The 15,082-nt window shown below is 41.9% G+C and overlaps 1 protein-coding gene and 1 long non-coding RNA gene across 2 annotated transcripts; one reads left to right on the top strand and one right to left on the bottom strand.

Moving 5' to 3' along the window:
• The first annotated feature begins 211 nt into the window (after positions 1-211).
• On the top strand, positions 212-6,154 carry LOC134449025 (carcinoembryonic antigen-related cell adhesion molecule 1-like). The gene is made up of 4 exons (XM_063198765.1): positions 212-424; positions 3,082-3,366; positions 5,342-5,605; positions 6,043-6,154. Exons 1-4 carry the CDS (start codon positions 388-390, stop codon positions 6,072-6,074), a joined length of 618 nt encoding a protein of 205 aa, XP_063054835.1. The 5' UTR covers positions 212-387; the 3' UTR covers positions 6,075-6,154.
• A 6,778-nt stretch (positions 6,155-12,932) lies between these two features.
• On the bottom strand, positions 12,933-14,276 carry LOC134449029 (uncharacterized). Its single transcript, XR_010034899.1, has 2 exons — positions 13,690-14,276; positions 12,933-13,608 (listed from the first exon to the last, which is right to left on the bottom strand). It is a non-coding gene; the product is annotated as an uncharacterized LOC134449029 (long non-coding RNA).
• Between the last annotated feature and the right edge of the window lie 806 nt (positions 14,277-15,082).

Below are 15,082 nucleotides of genomic sequence, written 5' to 3'. Positions count from 1 at the left end.
CCTCCTTCCAATTATGGCCTGGTCCAAGATGCACTTGAGTAAATACAGGCCCCGGCCAATATTAGAGGATTTACGGTATTTAATAATGTTTCGTCCTATCCCTAAGGGTTATGCACATGCCAAAATTATGAAATCATTGGACCTCTGAATGGAGCGTTAGGAGGGAGTGTGGAGTTCAGACTTATCAACCCACCATCTGCAACACCTGATACATTCACCTGGTATTTTGGAACTACACCGATATGCACTGCCATTGCTGATAACGTGGCAATATATCCTAGTTATCGTGACAGAGCCTCTGTGGATGGAACCACAGCTACACTGGTGATCGGGGACCTGGCTCTCAGTGACACTGGGGAGTACACTCTGGATATATCCATTGGTGGGATGCAAAGCAACATACAAACAACACTGACAGTTTTTGGTATGTACATTTTTTCATCTCTTGTGTGGTTAGTGCAGCACAGATATTTTACGACTGTCAGTATTGCATTTTAGCACAGGAAAAGCAGATGTGATTTTAGCTTTGTTTACAGTGTAATGACAGAGCAGAACTACATTTTACATTAATTTTCCAGATCACTAAAGAAACGTTATTGATTTGTGACATAGCCATGAATCTCAAACCTTGTAAAACCTAGAGTCAATCTGGTGTACAATCTGGTCTTGAATGAGTACGATTTAATGTGTTAAATGAGTTCATTTTCCGAACATGAAGATCAACTGTTTGTAGGCCTACTGCAAAAATTACAGTAGGCAACTAATTATCACCATGATCAGCAGCAAACTAGAGAAAATGTGATCGATGGAACACTGGACCATGTCCAATAGTTGTCTTTCAGAGTAGGGCAGGGTTTTCCATACTGGGGTGCGTGCACCCCTGGGGGTGCATGGCCTGAAGTGAGCAATGGCGGATATATGTGTTTTTATTAGGGGTGTAACGATATCGAACCGAACCGACGTACCGTAACGAAAAGACCTGTACCGAATCGAACAGTGCTGTACCGAGTACCGAAAGGTTGAGTAAAAGGCTCTACTCTGTTCATGTTTTTACATTATGCAGCTAATACATGCAGAGGCTTGTGCAGAACCCTGAGAGAGAATGCAAGAAAAAAACAGGTGTAGAGGCTTGGTCTTTGTGAAACCTTGAGGAGAAAGTGCTATTTCTTACACTGATGAAATCTCCGACCCAAAGTAGCAGGTTGAATGTATTTCTTTTTTTTCTCGTTTGTATTTTGATAATATTTTGGTGAAATTAGCAACGTGCTGAGGAAGAAAATGGTTTCCTAATTTGTTCCCATATACTGTACTGAAAATGTACCGAACCGTGACCCTAAAACCGAGGTACGTACCGAACCGTGATTTTTGTGTACCGTTACACCCCTAGTTTTTGTACAACATTAATGAAAATTAAGTTAAGTAAAAAATTAAATTAAGTTTTTATTAATTGTAGGGTGAGTTGTATGCTTGAAGAAACATCATGTCTATTGGAAATGAGGATTCACTAAATTACTCTGCATGATGTTAATGATTTGTGCAGTGAAGCCATATTTGAGTGGCCATAAGTTGTCCTTACTGTATACCAAAACTTTTGTTTAGGGGGTGCGCATACCACATTGAAATGTGCAAGGGGGTGAGCAAGGAAAAAAGTTTGGGAACCGCTGATCTAGGGTGTTAAGTAAACACATTAAGACCCTTAAAGGGACACTGTACAAGAAATGGTCAAAAAAAGGTACTGCAACTATGCTGCTCATTGAAACTGGGCTGCCTATTGCTAAATTTGATCTTTTCATGAAAGTTTACTAAATAATAAACTATTATTTTCGAGTATGGCCCAAGTACAGTCATTTTTGCAGCTAAAAATGGCTATTTCTGGAAATTCAAAATGGCGGACCATGGAGAAGATTCCTCTTTTCATGTATGGAAATTGCAATTTTTTCAGTCATAATGAATAGGCCTACTTAGAATTTGATGGTGGTGGTAAGCATTCAGGAAAAAAGGTAACATTAGTGAATGGGTAGCATGAATTCTGGAAATAAACAACTAAAAATCTCACACAGTGTCCCTTTAACCAATATTTTGAATAGTAGATATTACAGGTGGAATGAGCAGAGCTCATATTTTTATGAATGGAATGAAAAAGCATGTATTTGTTGTAAATTCCGCTTCAAACATTGTGACCATCACAGTTATGTTTGTTCTCTTCTTTTTAACCCTCTGAGGTCTAATTGCCCTTGAGAGGGCAATTTGACATGTCTCCAAAAACAAATCTGTAACTCTGTGAGTTTTTGTCATTGAAACATATAAGTTACACCATTAGAAACCTCAGACCTTCCAGATTTCAAATATATATATATATATATATATTAAATAAATTATATAGCTGGCCCAATTTAAAGAAAGTGAAAAGAAATCTTCGCATATTCTGTACTCTCTGCCTGTAGCAGCCACACCTATAGCTATTCACATGTAAAGTACCGGTGCTTGAGTGGCTATTCAGAGGTGACAACACGCCCCTTTCAGCTAGAGTAAACACAGCCATGCTCCTCACTTGGCCACAGGACAAAGAGAGTGACAGGGGGGGGGGTGTTATCAGAGCACATGGAGATTGACAGGGGGGTGTGGGCCATTAGAGGTTTTTCACACCTATCTCATTAGTATTCAAATGAGACAGGCAGTGGCCTGACATAGTGTTTCTTTTTTGCATTTTGTATGAAAACAACAAAACATTTCTAAATGCCCTTTTTACTTTTATGCAGCCAACACATTTGTTTACAAGATTCAAACTTCAAAAGTCTTGGCTAGATATATTTATTGTGTGTTTTCTTGCACTTTTTGAAGACCTCTGAAACCTGTTTTTTTGTACAGTTGTGTTTATACTCAATTTAAATAAAACATGTTTGTATGACACCCAATTTTCTTTCAGATTATTTATTGTCAGGCTTTTCAGAATGCAACCATATATTTCACTTTTGCATAGATGCTTACTGTTAGTTGAAAATACTTGAAAATGTCAGGGTGGTGCAAGCAGCCTAAAAGTCTCTGAAAGGCCTTAGACCTCAGAGGGTTAAATGTACGCAGAAAAGGTATCTGATCCTGCCATTACGATCTCTGGTAGTCCTGGTCCCCTGGTAGCAGGTAAAAGCTCTGTGAGGTTAACCTGTGAGGGCAAGGGCTCCATCACCACCAGGAAGTGGATGAAGAATGGAGGAACTCTGTCTCCAGTACCAGACAGAGTCACCATCAGTGAAGACAGTAGAACAGTGTCCATCGGTCCAGTACAGAAAGAAGACACAGGAGAGTACAAGTGCCAAGTCAGCAACCCCATCAGTAATGTGGAGGCATCTGGAACACTGACTGTGAACTGTAGGTTTTATATTTATAGAGGAAGAACATCAATACATTACCCAACGTTTAGTTTGATTGCATAAAGTGACTCATAATCTTCCATTTCATGACAAAAAACAAGGTGATTAATGTACAAAGTATACATTTTTACAAGTTTTAGTGAACGGTGTGTCATCCTGGATGGAAAAAATGCATTCAGGTAAAACGGGCCACCTATTCAGGTAAAATGGGCCACCTATTCGTTTCAATGGTGAAATTAAGAATTGCACAAAAGAAAAACAAAATTTGTGATTTTTTTAATATTTTTCCATCTGTATCTGTTTCCAAAAAATATCACAACTTCATTAAAAGAGCTCCCCTGACACCTCCATCTTCAATAATGGTAACATTGTTTTTGTAAAAAAAAAGAAAAAAAAAAAGAATGGTAATTCCCATAGAAAAAACGTCCCAAATTACCTGAAAGGGGCGGCCCATTTTACCTAACATGTTCAGGACAAAGTCACCTTCAGTGAAGACAACAGAACAGGGTCAATTAATCCAGTACAGATAATAGACAAAGGACCATACCAGTGCCAAGTCAGCAATCCAGTTAGTGGCCCCATTCAGGCCTCTAAAACACTGACTGTATACTGTGAGTTATATTATTTATTAATCTATTATTGTTGCCATTGATTGGACAGTAGTTAATAAGCTGCGTCCCATTACTACCACTTCCACTCGTTTTGAGCCCTAACACTCGCTTTTGCGCGTTCCCGTGAAAGTGTAGGGTGTCCCGTTTCGTAGGGAGGCGAGTGAAAGTGCAAAAATTGCACTTAAAATTCCACTTCGACCGAGTGTGGGTAGGACCCCCCCTAACGACCGAGTGAAAGAACACATTACCCAGAATGCTGTGCGAACCCCACCGGCAAAAGCAAAAAAAAAAACAAAACATGGCGTCCTAGCAGAGGGAACAGCGAATTCACTACTTGGAAATATATGGCCAATATTTGAATATTATTCGGAAATAAAAAGTAAAACGTATGAAAACAGATTCTAAAGACAAAATAAACCCCCTTACTTAAAAAAACATCACGTTTTGTTCGCTGGTTGGCCTACATTAGTGTTCGCTAGTTAGCTTAGCACAATTAGCGGTAGCTAACGGTTGCTATGAACTTTGGAAAAGTTTGCTACTGCCTAATAATTAGTCTAGACGGATTTAACATGAAATGGCTCCCTAAATTGCGGATTAAAGTCCACATCATGAGCAAGATCTCATCACTTCAGAGCAATATGGACAATAGAGTTCGCTAATTAGCCTGGCTTTAGCTTTTGCCACTGATGGCAGTGGTATTGGCTAGTAGCTTACCTTGCATTTGAGAAATCAGCAGATATATTAAATGACTCACGAATAAATGCAGATTATATTCCTTGTTTACAAAAACACCAACAAATGCAGATTACAGTATGCTTGTGAACGATTTATTGATAAATGCAGTGTCTTGTCCCATAGGGGCACAACACGAGTGGCTTCTTCCCTGGCTGTAAGTGTAAACAATGGGAGTGGACTGGATCCGGAAACTCCCTGACACTGTCCTTTCCTGTTGAAAATCACAAACGGTCCATTCGTATTTGCTGCATAAATTAATATAATTTAATGGAACAGCAGGCATATTGGAGGAAGATCTTTTATGAAAAATATGTGTACTTGAGTAGCTCTACGTCACCACCTGAAGTCTGTCCCAATCTGTAGGGGAAAATTCGACTTCTCTTTATTCTCGAGGGAATGACTCGCTTTTTAATTTCACTCCAAACGAGGTGAAGTTCAAGTGAAAGTGGAAGTGGTAGTAATGGGACGCAGCCTTTATAATCTACAGTAGCCCATGTCTCGTATTGTGTTATTATTTGTAGGTCTATTATGTGTAAGTACAGACACAGATGCATAAAACGTTGGTTTCATACTGTGTGTTTTGTCCTTACTGAGGACGTATTTCAACATTGGCCTGTGTGGTTACAGATGGACCAGAGGCTGTCATCATTAGTGGAGAAGGCCATGGAGGAACAGTAGAGTTTGGCCATCAGATCCATTTGACCTGCTCTGCTGAGTCTGTTCCTGGATGCACCTACACCTGGACATTAAATGGGACACGTGGGATAGGAACTGGACCCTCATACATGAAAGAGAAGAGTGTCTATGAAGACAGTGGAATATACACCTGCACTGCTTCAAACAGCATCACTGCAGGAACTAACAAGGGAGATTTTGCACTGTCTGTCAAAGGTAAGGTATCTTAGAATACCATGCTAATCAACACACTCGAGAAAATTCCATAAACATGAACATGAATTTGTTCATCAAGAACAGCTCTACCCATAATTATGCAATATAATTAAGCAGTTGTACTTTACAAAATACATGTATATCAGAGTATTCAGAGTCTGAACTCTTTCTTGTTGGAAATAATGGTGAGTTACTAAAAGATGAGTTCAAACTACTCAGTTCAAACTCCTCATCTCACCCTCTGTAACTGACCTTTGACACAATGGGGATGGCAGTGGGAGGCATGGAGGGCAGGATGTTGATGGAATTATATAGGCCCTAATATAATTTAGAATTTCAATTGAATGTCATTATACTGTATATTAAGCTGTTGCCATGTACTACAAGTGATTATAATCAGCACATTGTCAATGGTCATGTACCTTTTTGTCCTGTAGGCTCCACCTCCACCCAGCAAATGCCCAAGTGAAGAGGAATTAGTAACAGGCTGTTCACATTCACTACATCTTTGGCCTATGTCACATCTCTTTTGGATTGCACATAATAGGATATTGCTCTGTTTTAAGCAACCAATTGTGAAATCATTGATCAATAAAAAGAAATAAACTGTAATTTTCTCTTAACTCTTACAGTTACACCTCAACTCTGGTGTAAATGATGCTAGATAATCTACATGTACAAACCAATGGATGTGTTGCGTTTCTCAGAGTAAGAGTATAATTTCCAAGCTCATACATTATTCTTTATATTTCCACTCTCAGCAATAATCGCAGGAGGTCTCATTCTCCTAGCTCCCACTTAAACATGCAATAGCAGTCCAATCCCTTTTGGCAAAATATAGCCAGCTGCCCCCCGACACACAAGAGTGGTAACCAGCTCGACCTGATCATGACTAAGGACTGCCAAGCGGACAACATCAAGGTAACACCAATGCATGTTTCAGACCATTTTTTCCTCCATTTCACCACCTCCCTACCCAACCCTACACACACCCCCCCTCCCTTGGTCACATATAGGCGGAATCTACGCAACCTGTCACGCACTACCTTCGCATCAGTGGTGGCAGATGCCTTGCCCTCAGCAAGCGTTCTCTCCTCACTCGATGTTGCTACGGATTCTCTCAGTTCCACACTGACCTCTTGTCTCGAAAACCTGTGCCCACTAGTCACTAAACCTGCAAGACCTTCACAACCGCGACCATGGCTGACAGAGACCATCCGGGCTCTACGTACCACCCTCAGAGCAGCGGAAAGGAAATGGCGCAAAACCCGCAACCCATCTGACCTCGAAAAACTTAAATCTCTACTAGGCTCCTTCTCCGCCTCTGTAACAGCTGCCAAAACGACCTACTACAACGACGAGATCAGCAACACTACAGACCCACGTAAGTTGTTTTCTACATTCAAGTCACTGCTCAACCCTCCCCCCCCTCCTGCGCCCTCAGACCTGAAACCAGACAACTTTGCCACCTTCTTCACGGAAAAGACGGCAAATATTAGCAAGCAATTCTGTGAGCCGACCTCCCGCCCAGAAGACACCCCCGTGGGAAACACGCCGACTCCTGCAACACTTAAAGAATTCACTCTGCTCTCTGAAGAAGACGTTTCCAAACTCATCACAAGAAGCCGTCCCACTACCTGCCTACTGGACCCAGTGCCCACGAACCTTCTTCAAGACATTGCCCAAACAGTGGTCCCAGCAATCACATCCATCATGAACTCCTCACTCTCCTCCGGCACTGTCCCCTCCGCCTTCAAACAAGCAAGGGTGACACCACTACTGAAGAAGCCTACACTGAACCCTGCTCATGTCGAAAACTACAGACCTGTCTCACTGCTTCCCTTCCTATCCAAGACGCTAGAAAGGGCAGTTGCAAAGCAGGTCACCTACTTCCTAAACCAGAACGGATTACTGGACCCAAAACAATCTGGTTTCAGAAGCGGACATTCAACTGAAACTGCGTTACTCTCAGTGAACGAAGCTCTAAGGACTGCAAGAACGGAAGGACTATCCTCGGTCCTCATCCTACTAGACCTGTCTGCAGCCTTTGACACAGTCAACCACAAGATCCTCCTGAGGATACTCACAGCCATGGGAATCACAGGCGTTGTCCACTCATGGTTCAACTCCTACCTCTCTGGACGCACCTTCAGTGTGTCATGGCAAGGGAAACTGTCTACGACTCACACCCTCTCCACAGGCGTACCCCAAGGATCAGTGCTGGGACCCCTTCTGTTTGCAATATACACCTCCTCCCTGGGACGTGTCATTCAAACACATGGGTTCTCCTACCACTGCTATGCTGATGACACCCAGATGTACCTGTCGTTCCGTCCAGATGACACCACGGTTTCGGAACGCATCTCTGCCTGCCTCACTGATTTGTCAACATGGATGAAGGACCACCACCTACAGCTGAACCTGGCCAAGACAGAGCTCCTGGTGATCCCAGCTAAAGAGTCGCTCAGTCACAACATCAACCTCAAGATAGGCTCCACCATCGTGACCCCAAACAAAGTCGCCAAAAACCTTGGCTTCATGATTGATGATGAGCTGTCATGCTCCAAATACATCGACTCAGTCACCCGGACCTGTCGATTCCAGATGTCCAACGTACGGAATATCAGACCTGTGCTGACACAATATTCTACACAACGACTGGTGCAGGCCACTGTCCTGTCCCGCGTTGACTACTGCAACTCACTCATGACAGGCCTACCTGCTTGTGCGCTAAAACCTCTGCAGATGATTCAATCAACCCAAAAGGACCCATGTTACTCCTCTATTTATTGAGTTGCACTGGTTACCGATCGCCGCCCGGATCAAGCACAAGGCATTGACCCTTGCCTACAAAACCATCACAGGAACGGCCCCAGCGTATCTGAAGGACCTACTAACGCCCTATGTTACTGGAAGAGAACTGCGCTCATCCAGCACAAGCCGTCTGGCTCTGCCATCCAGTCGCTCTAGGTACTCCCAGTCAAGATTGTTCTCCGTTGTGGTACCCAAGTGGTGGAACGGTCTCCCAGAGGCAGCAAGACTAAGCACATCTCTTGCAGCCTTCAAGAAACAACTGAAGACCTTCCTCTTTCGAGAGAATCTACTAGACTAATGCTTGAACTGGCCTTGCCCCAGGGCAGACTCCTGACATGATGTTTAGTTTAGTTAGTTTGTGTGTGTGTACTCGTTATTTACTCTTTAATTAAAAAAAAAAAAAAAAAAACTAACCCCTCTGCAACTGCACTTGTTGTTCTGTATATCTCCTGTGCACATTGTATTTGCTTGTGATGTTGGCTTGAATATGTCCTCTTTTGAAAGTCGCTTTGGTTATAAAGCGTCTGCCAAATGCAATATAATATAATAGACGTGAGGTCCTTTTTACGTGGAAAGTTTTGCTGGTATTTACAATGTTGTGCTAACTGTTGGGTGCCACTTTAAAGGGACACTGTGCAGGATTTTTTTGTTGTTTATTTCCAGAATTCATGCATCCCATTCACTAATGTTACCTTTTTCATGAATATTTACCGCCACCATCAAATTGTAAGTACTCACTATGACTGGAAAAATTGTACTTTTCATACATGGAAAGGGGGATCTTCCCCATGGTCCGCCATTTTGAATGTCCAGAAATAGTGAAATGCAAAAATGACTGTACTTGGACCATACTAGAAAATATTAGTTTATTACTTAGTAAACTTTCATGAAAAGATCAAATTTGGCAGTAGGCTGCCCAGTTTCAATGACCAGCATAGTTGCAGTACCTTTTTTGACCATTTCCTGCACAGTGTCCCTTTAAGGGCATACTGTATGGTGGGGCCCTAGTCAATTGCCTAGTCTGCCTATTGGTAAAACCGTCCCTGTGAGTGACAACACAAGGAGTATTTTAAAAGCAGGCCAGTTATACAAATCACTGATTCTTGAAAGTTTGGCAAAAACATGTCCCTGCAGTAAAATATTAATTCTGTTGAAAATCAACTAAATTTTCACAAACAAAATGAACCCAGGTAATGGCCAAGGGGTCTGTCACACGAATACACAGTTGTTTGAAATATTTAAGTGTAATTTTATTACTTTTCATGGCTATAAACCTGTCCACACCCTGTAAAAACGCCTGTCCCAAGGACTGGCATCATCATTTCAATTGACTTAAAATACAAAAATCACTAACAGAATTGAACAATATCACCATGATGTGGAAGACCATATTAAAGTGATTCTACAGATGTGCACATAGTGGATGTAAAACAATATTTACTATTATTTACTGATTGCTCAAAATGTGTCCACCATATTGGTCACCACCGTCAGATTTTTTCTAAAAGACAATAAAATCAGGTATGCACAAGGTAATTTTCATTACTGAGGACCCCTTTTCAAACCTTTAGCTCTACTGCCTACTTCACCATCACTGAAGCTCCTGTAAGTTTATTATTTTGTCCTCAATTTGTTCATTTGTTTGGACACTGGTACTGTCCCAACCATAAACTGTCAACACCGTCGGGGGTTTTAATAGTATTGTATTACATTAATGTTAATAAATATAATTTTTTTCAGAAAAGGTATGAAGCACCCAAGAAACAGAGCGAAAATGAAATGGCTAATGTGAACAAACAATGCATAATATTTAAAAGAGTGCTTTTTTGTCTCACACCGTCAGATGTCACCACCGTCAGATTTTGTTCTGCTCATCATGTTGTTCCATATTTTACTAAATTAATAATAATAATAATAATAATTGTATTTGTATAGCACTGTGTCATACAAGGCATGTAACTCAAAGTGCTTAACAAATGGGAAAAAACATTGTTAGAGATAGATTTAAAAGGAGAGGTATAGAGGAGAGGCAGAAATAGCAAGAAGAAGAGATAGAGAATGTAGAGTCATAAGGTCAACGTAGGTTAGGACCAGGATTCTTAGATGTGTAAGGTCCATAGTGGCTGGGCCTATCATAAGTCATAGATAGTCACACAGAGATTGGGCGCTCAGGTGCGGCCCCTGGTGGCATCAGGGGTGAGGAAAAACTCCCTTTCGCTTGATTCATAGTTTGTGAGGGGGAAAAAAAGCTCAGTGAGGTCTGAGAAAAAAGACCCCCTGTAGTCAGGAAGAAACCTCAGGCAGAGACCAGCGGCCACCTAGGGGAGCCCCCTGCCAGGGCTGGAATTGTGAAATTGAAATTGTGAAATTGTGCTGGTTAATGAAACATTACTAGGCATGTTAGTAATAATTGTGATCCAAAATGATACTCTAGCCACCACTGAGGTGCATTTGGAGTTTTTTTTGTCAGAAAACCTGACGGTGGTGACATCTGATGGAGTTCACCAAAAAACACGTTTTACATGTTTTAAGAATATGCATACAATAAGTATCTACAGTTATGTTGAATTGTTAAAGTAATTCACTTTAATACAGTAAACATGTGTTTTTACTTCTAATTCTGTCTGCCGCTGCTGACAAAACAAGAAAGAGCCCATTTTATGAAAAATGTTAAACATGGGGAGCTTGGCCAATGCATTCACTGCACAGCCAAGACCTACATCTATGATAATACACCTCTATATTTTGGATTTGAACAACTTAAAAGCTGTTTTTACCACATTTTCAACAACCAGTGGCTTACTTCCTAGATAATCTAACTAATGAAGTAAAAACACATGCTCATACTGTGCACACACAAAAATAAAGTGTTTATGCAAGATGCCATTGACTTGAGAGGGCTATTTATTTTGCTAAATGCAGGTACTAATTAGGCCAATTTCACCACTCTCAGATTACTGTCACCACTGTCAGTTCTTAAGTCACCACCGTAAGAAGGAGTTTTGGACATTTTAAAGGAATGTGCTTACAACATTTTCCTTAGGAGTTGTTGAAATATCAAAGTAATAGCCAATTTAAGCCTACACGAATATTTGTGAAATTACAAAAAAATGTTTGTTGTATTTAGGCGTTAAGTAAGCATCGTATGACGGTACATATTTTAAAATTAGAACACATGAAACAGTATTAAAATAGAACAAAAGTGAATTTTCAACATTTAAAGGCATATGTGTGAACCAAAAAATACACATAATCACTTAAAAACTCCAGATACATATGCAACCAAATCAATACAATTTTAATAACTTTTAATTGTGTCTGACGGTGTTGACAAAAAACAAGGTATGATCGGAGAAAAGCCTGATTTCTGAAAAAAATACATAATGGGGAGATTGGCCTTGTGCATTTCTGAAAAGCCAAGACCTTAGTCTACGAGGATATACCATATAATTTTGTAATTCGCTTTGTTTTTTTCTGTCAACATTACAACCTGTTTTAGCCACTTTCTCAAGAATCAGTGAAATAATAGTCTGTAATGTGAGTCAAATGTGTTTGCTTCATTGTGATATGAATGAGGACCTATTGATGCCGAATACTCAAATATTTTGTCAGTGGTTTTCAAGAGGCCTGTATATAGGCCTAACACGTCTGACAAGCACCCATGGAACTGGTCCATATCATTTTAATGGTTAACACGGACTTGTTGTTATGGGAAATGGGTCATTTCCCTGATGGAAAACATTAACAGGAATTTAAGTGGGAAATTAACCAGTGGTGCCTTGAACCAAAATAAAATGTCAATGTTTGCATTTCTTATCAAGCAGATGTCCTTGTCAAGTAATAGCTAACACAGTCTAGATGTGATGGGTAACCTGAAATAGAAGTTGAGAAAAGACTATTTGGATGAAACTGCAGCTACCGACAAACTACTGAATTAAAGGCATATAGGCAATGGGCAAATTTCTTTTTTGACTGTGCACTACATTACATCTACTGCTAGTGACAAGAAAAAACGTAAACTAGTTCGGTAAGTTAGACTCACCAAGCATCAGAACATTTTATTGCTGTGTGAGACCTGCACCATTGGATGTCAGACATCAGGGGAGCAAATCCGTCCTCCGACGCAAGGCTGTTTTGTAACCCTATTTGAATCATTGACGTGGTAGTCTCTGTTGTTCTGACTGGTGTGTTTGAATGTTGGCCGAGGCAGTTTGAACGACCAAGGGGGGCCACCTACAGTACTAAGCTTTTCATGTGCCAGGCTGGCCTGGCTAAGGGATTTATTCATGTTGAATAAATATATTGGAAGGTGACATGGAGAATGATAATGCTGCCTGTGTAGTGGGCGAGACCGTTACAGGAAGTAGTTCGACTACGCCACCCCCGGGGGTGGAGCCCCCGGAGGAAATGGATTAGGGGTAGTTACAGATACCCCGGACCAACACACAATGTACCCGCACAATAGATTACCAGGCAAACACAGGTTCGTGCACAATGGAGGCAGAGACAGTGGTGACAATTAATAATTCAATTCTTTATTATTACTTCCATTATAAAAAATATGTTTTTCACTCTGTATAAAAATAATATGCACTCAGTTACAGTGTGGTGGGTGTTCTGCCACAACACACACAGATCCACAAACAGTGTAGTCACTAGGGGTAGCCAACATGGCTCAAATGGATTGCACAGACACAGACACTTCAGCCCCTGGGGCTTATCTTAGACTTTTCAGGTTGGTACCAACTCTAAAGGGTTAATAAAAGAAAATAAATTAAATAATTCACAGCAAACCAAATAAAGCAAAGAAAACAAAACACTGAATAAGCAAAACCATAAACAAAAGGATTAAGTCAAAAATCAGCACACAGGGTTAGAAGAGGGGCACAGCAAACAAAAGTAAAAGATGGGAAGTAGAGTTAGTCCAGCCCTGTTAGCCTTCTGGCCCAGGGACTAATAGTGGCCGTACCACCCACACACACACAATCATTACACACACACACACACACACTGACCAAAGCGCGCCAACGCCACACACACACACACACGAATGTTCACTTTCCCGAGGCCGGAGCAGCAGCCGAGATACGGGTTCCCGGCTTCCAGAGGCACCACACAACCGGGGTCAAAAGTCGCCGCTCGTGCACCTAAACGCGTGGTGTGTCTGACCACGGCCACACGGATACAACCTGCGAGGGAGGAGGAGAGCGTTAGCCAAGCTAGCAGGACACCCACTATGACACGATTCTGCTGCCGAGAGGTTACCTTACCCGGAGATGAGGGTGCACCGATGCGCGATTCTCACAGTCGGAGTGCCAATACAGAGGTACACGGCCGAGGCGCCGGTAGCGACCACACGCTGAAACCATAATAATGGCCGTCGTTAGCAACCATGGTACGAAAACAAACAGTCAGGGCTGGGTAAAGGCACAAGCTAACCCACTATAATACATACCGGCGTGCAGGAGACGGGAAATGCGCAAGGTAACCGTTGGTATTGTCCACCGAAGTCCTTGCCAGTGGAGAAGCAAGAGATCACTCTAGCCAAGTAAGAGACGCCAAGTTGGAATCACAACCTATAGAACAGCAGACGCGAAGTTAGCCACTAGCTGCTGGCTAGCACATAAACAGCGACAAGAAATGGTCCACATACTCACGAGGACAAGAAATGGTCCACATCTCCTAGATCTGAACTGGACACCGCACTCCTCTCGACGGCGAGGGGAGAAGCAACCACAGCATTCGCCGGTGGCGATGAAACGCGCAAAGGGGGACTTTGCAGGCTTACCGAATACTAGCCACTGGCAGTGTTTATGAAGAGACTTCCCATAAGCCTCTACGAGCGGCGTGGTGACGTGTGCCGCAGCGTCAGACTTTCCGTTAAAGGAGCAGCGCTCCACTACACCTGCAACATCATTTGTGACAGGCACAGGGTGTCAATGGCAAATATGCACATTTTGATGACATTCAGACTATGTATGGAGCCAAAATCTTTGGGCGGAAGGAAATACGTAGGATGGCATCGCCAGGCTAGGTGCCAATGGCAAAAATGCACATTTTTATGACGTTCTCTAGTTTACGCAAATTGTTTCCTACGGTGCCGCTGTGTAGGCATGGGCCTGACGTGTGGATACCAGAGCGTCATACCCTCCTCATGAAGAGTAGAGCATTTGAGTATCAACATGCATATTAGTGGCCTGCAAAGCTCCTTTTGCAGCGCTCTGGCAGTGCTCTTCCTGTGCCACCTGGCACAAGGAAGAAGATGGCGATCCCGCTGCTGGGTTGTAAACTGTCCCATGGTCTCCTGCATATCCCCTGGTGTACCGGCATGTCTCCTGGCATCTCCTCCATGCTCTGGGCACTGTGCTGGGGGATACAGCAGACCCTCTTTCCAAAGAGCATGATGAGTCACACAACAGTTGGCAAAATGAAACCACAATGAGTGTTGCTTCCTAACTGGATGCGCTGGTGTCACAGAAGTATGACACACAACATTTTAGTTTGGTCATTTTATTTTGAGATGTATTGGCATTTAAAAATATTTGATTTTCACAATGCATTGAAAAAATACAACGGATACATTTATTAAATCAGATATTCTCAAAAGTCTGGCAAACTAAAAGAAAAAACAAACATAACGGAGTGCAATCCAGCATATAGTTT

Source organism: Engraulis encrasicolus, chromosome 5 (genome assembly GCF_034702125.1).
Source record: "Engraulis encrasicolus isolate BLACKSEA-1 chromosome 5, IST_EnEncr_1.0, whole genome shotgun sequence".
NCBI classification, from domain to species: Eukaryota; Metazoa; Chordata; class Actinopteri; order Clupeiformes; family Engraulidae; genus Engraulis; species Engraulis encrasicolus.
This window is presented reverse-complemented; position numbering and strand designations above follow the sequence as displayed.

What these genes read in the sequence shown, in the direction of transcription:
- LOC134449025 (XM_063198765.1), top strand. Translation starts at nt 388, where the DNA reads ATGCAAAGCAACATACAAACAACACTGACAGTTTTTG. An exon ending in AACAACACTGACAGTTTTTG is followed by an intron (nt 425 to 3,081) that starts GTATGTACATTT and finishes AAATGTACGCAG; the next exon opens with AAAAGGTATCTGATCCTGCC. An exon ending in TGGAACACTGACTGTGAACT is followed by an intron (nt 3,367 to 5,341) that starts GTAGGTTTTATA and finishes GTGTGGTTACAG; the next exon opens with ATGGACCAGAGGCTGTCATC.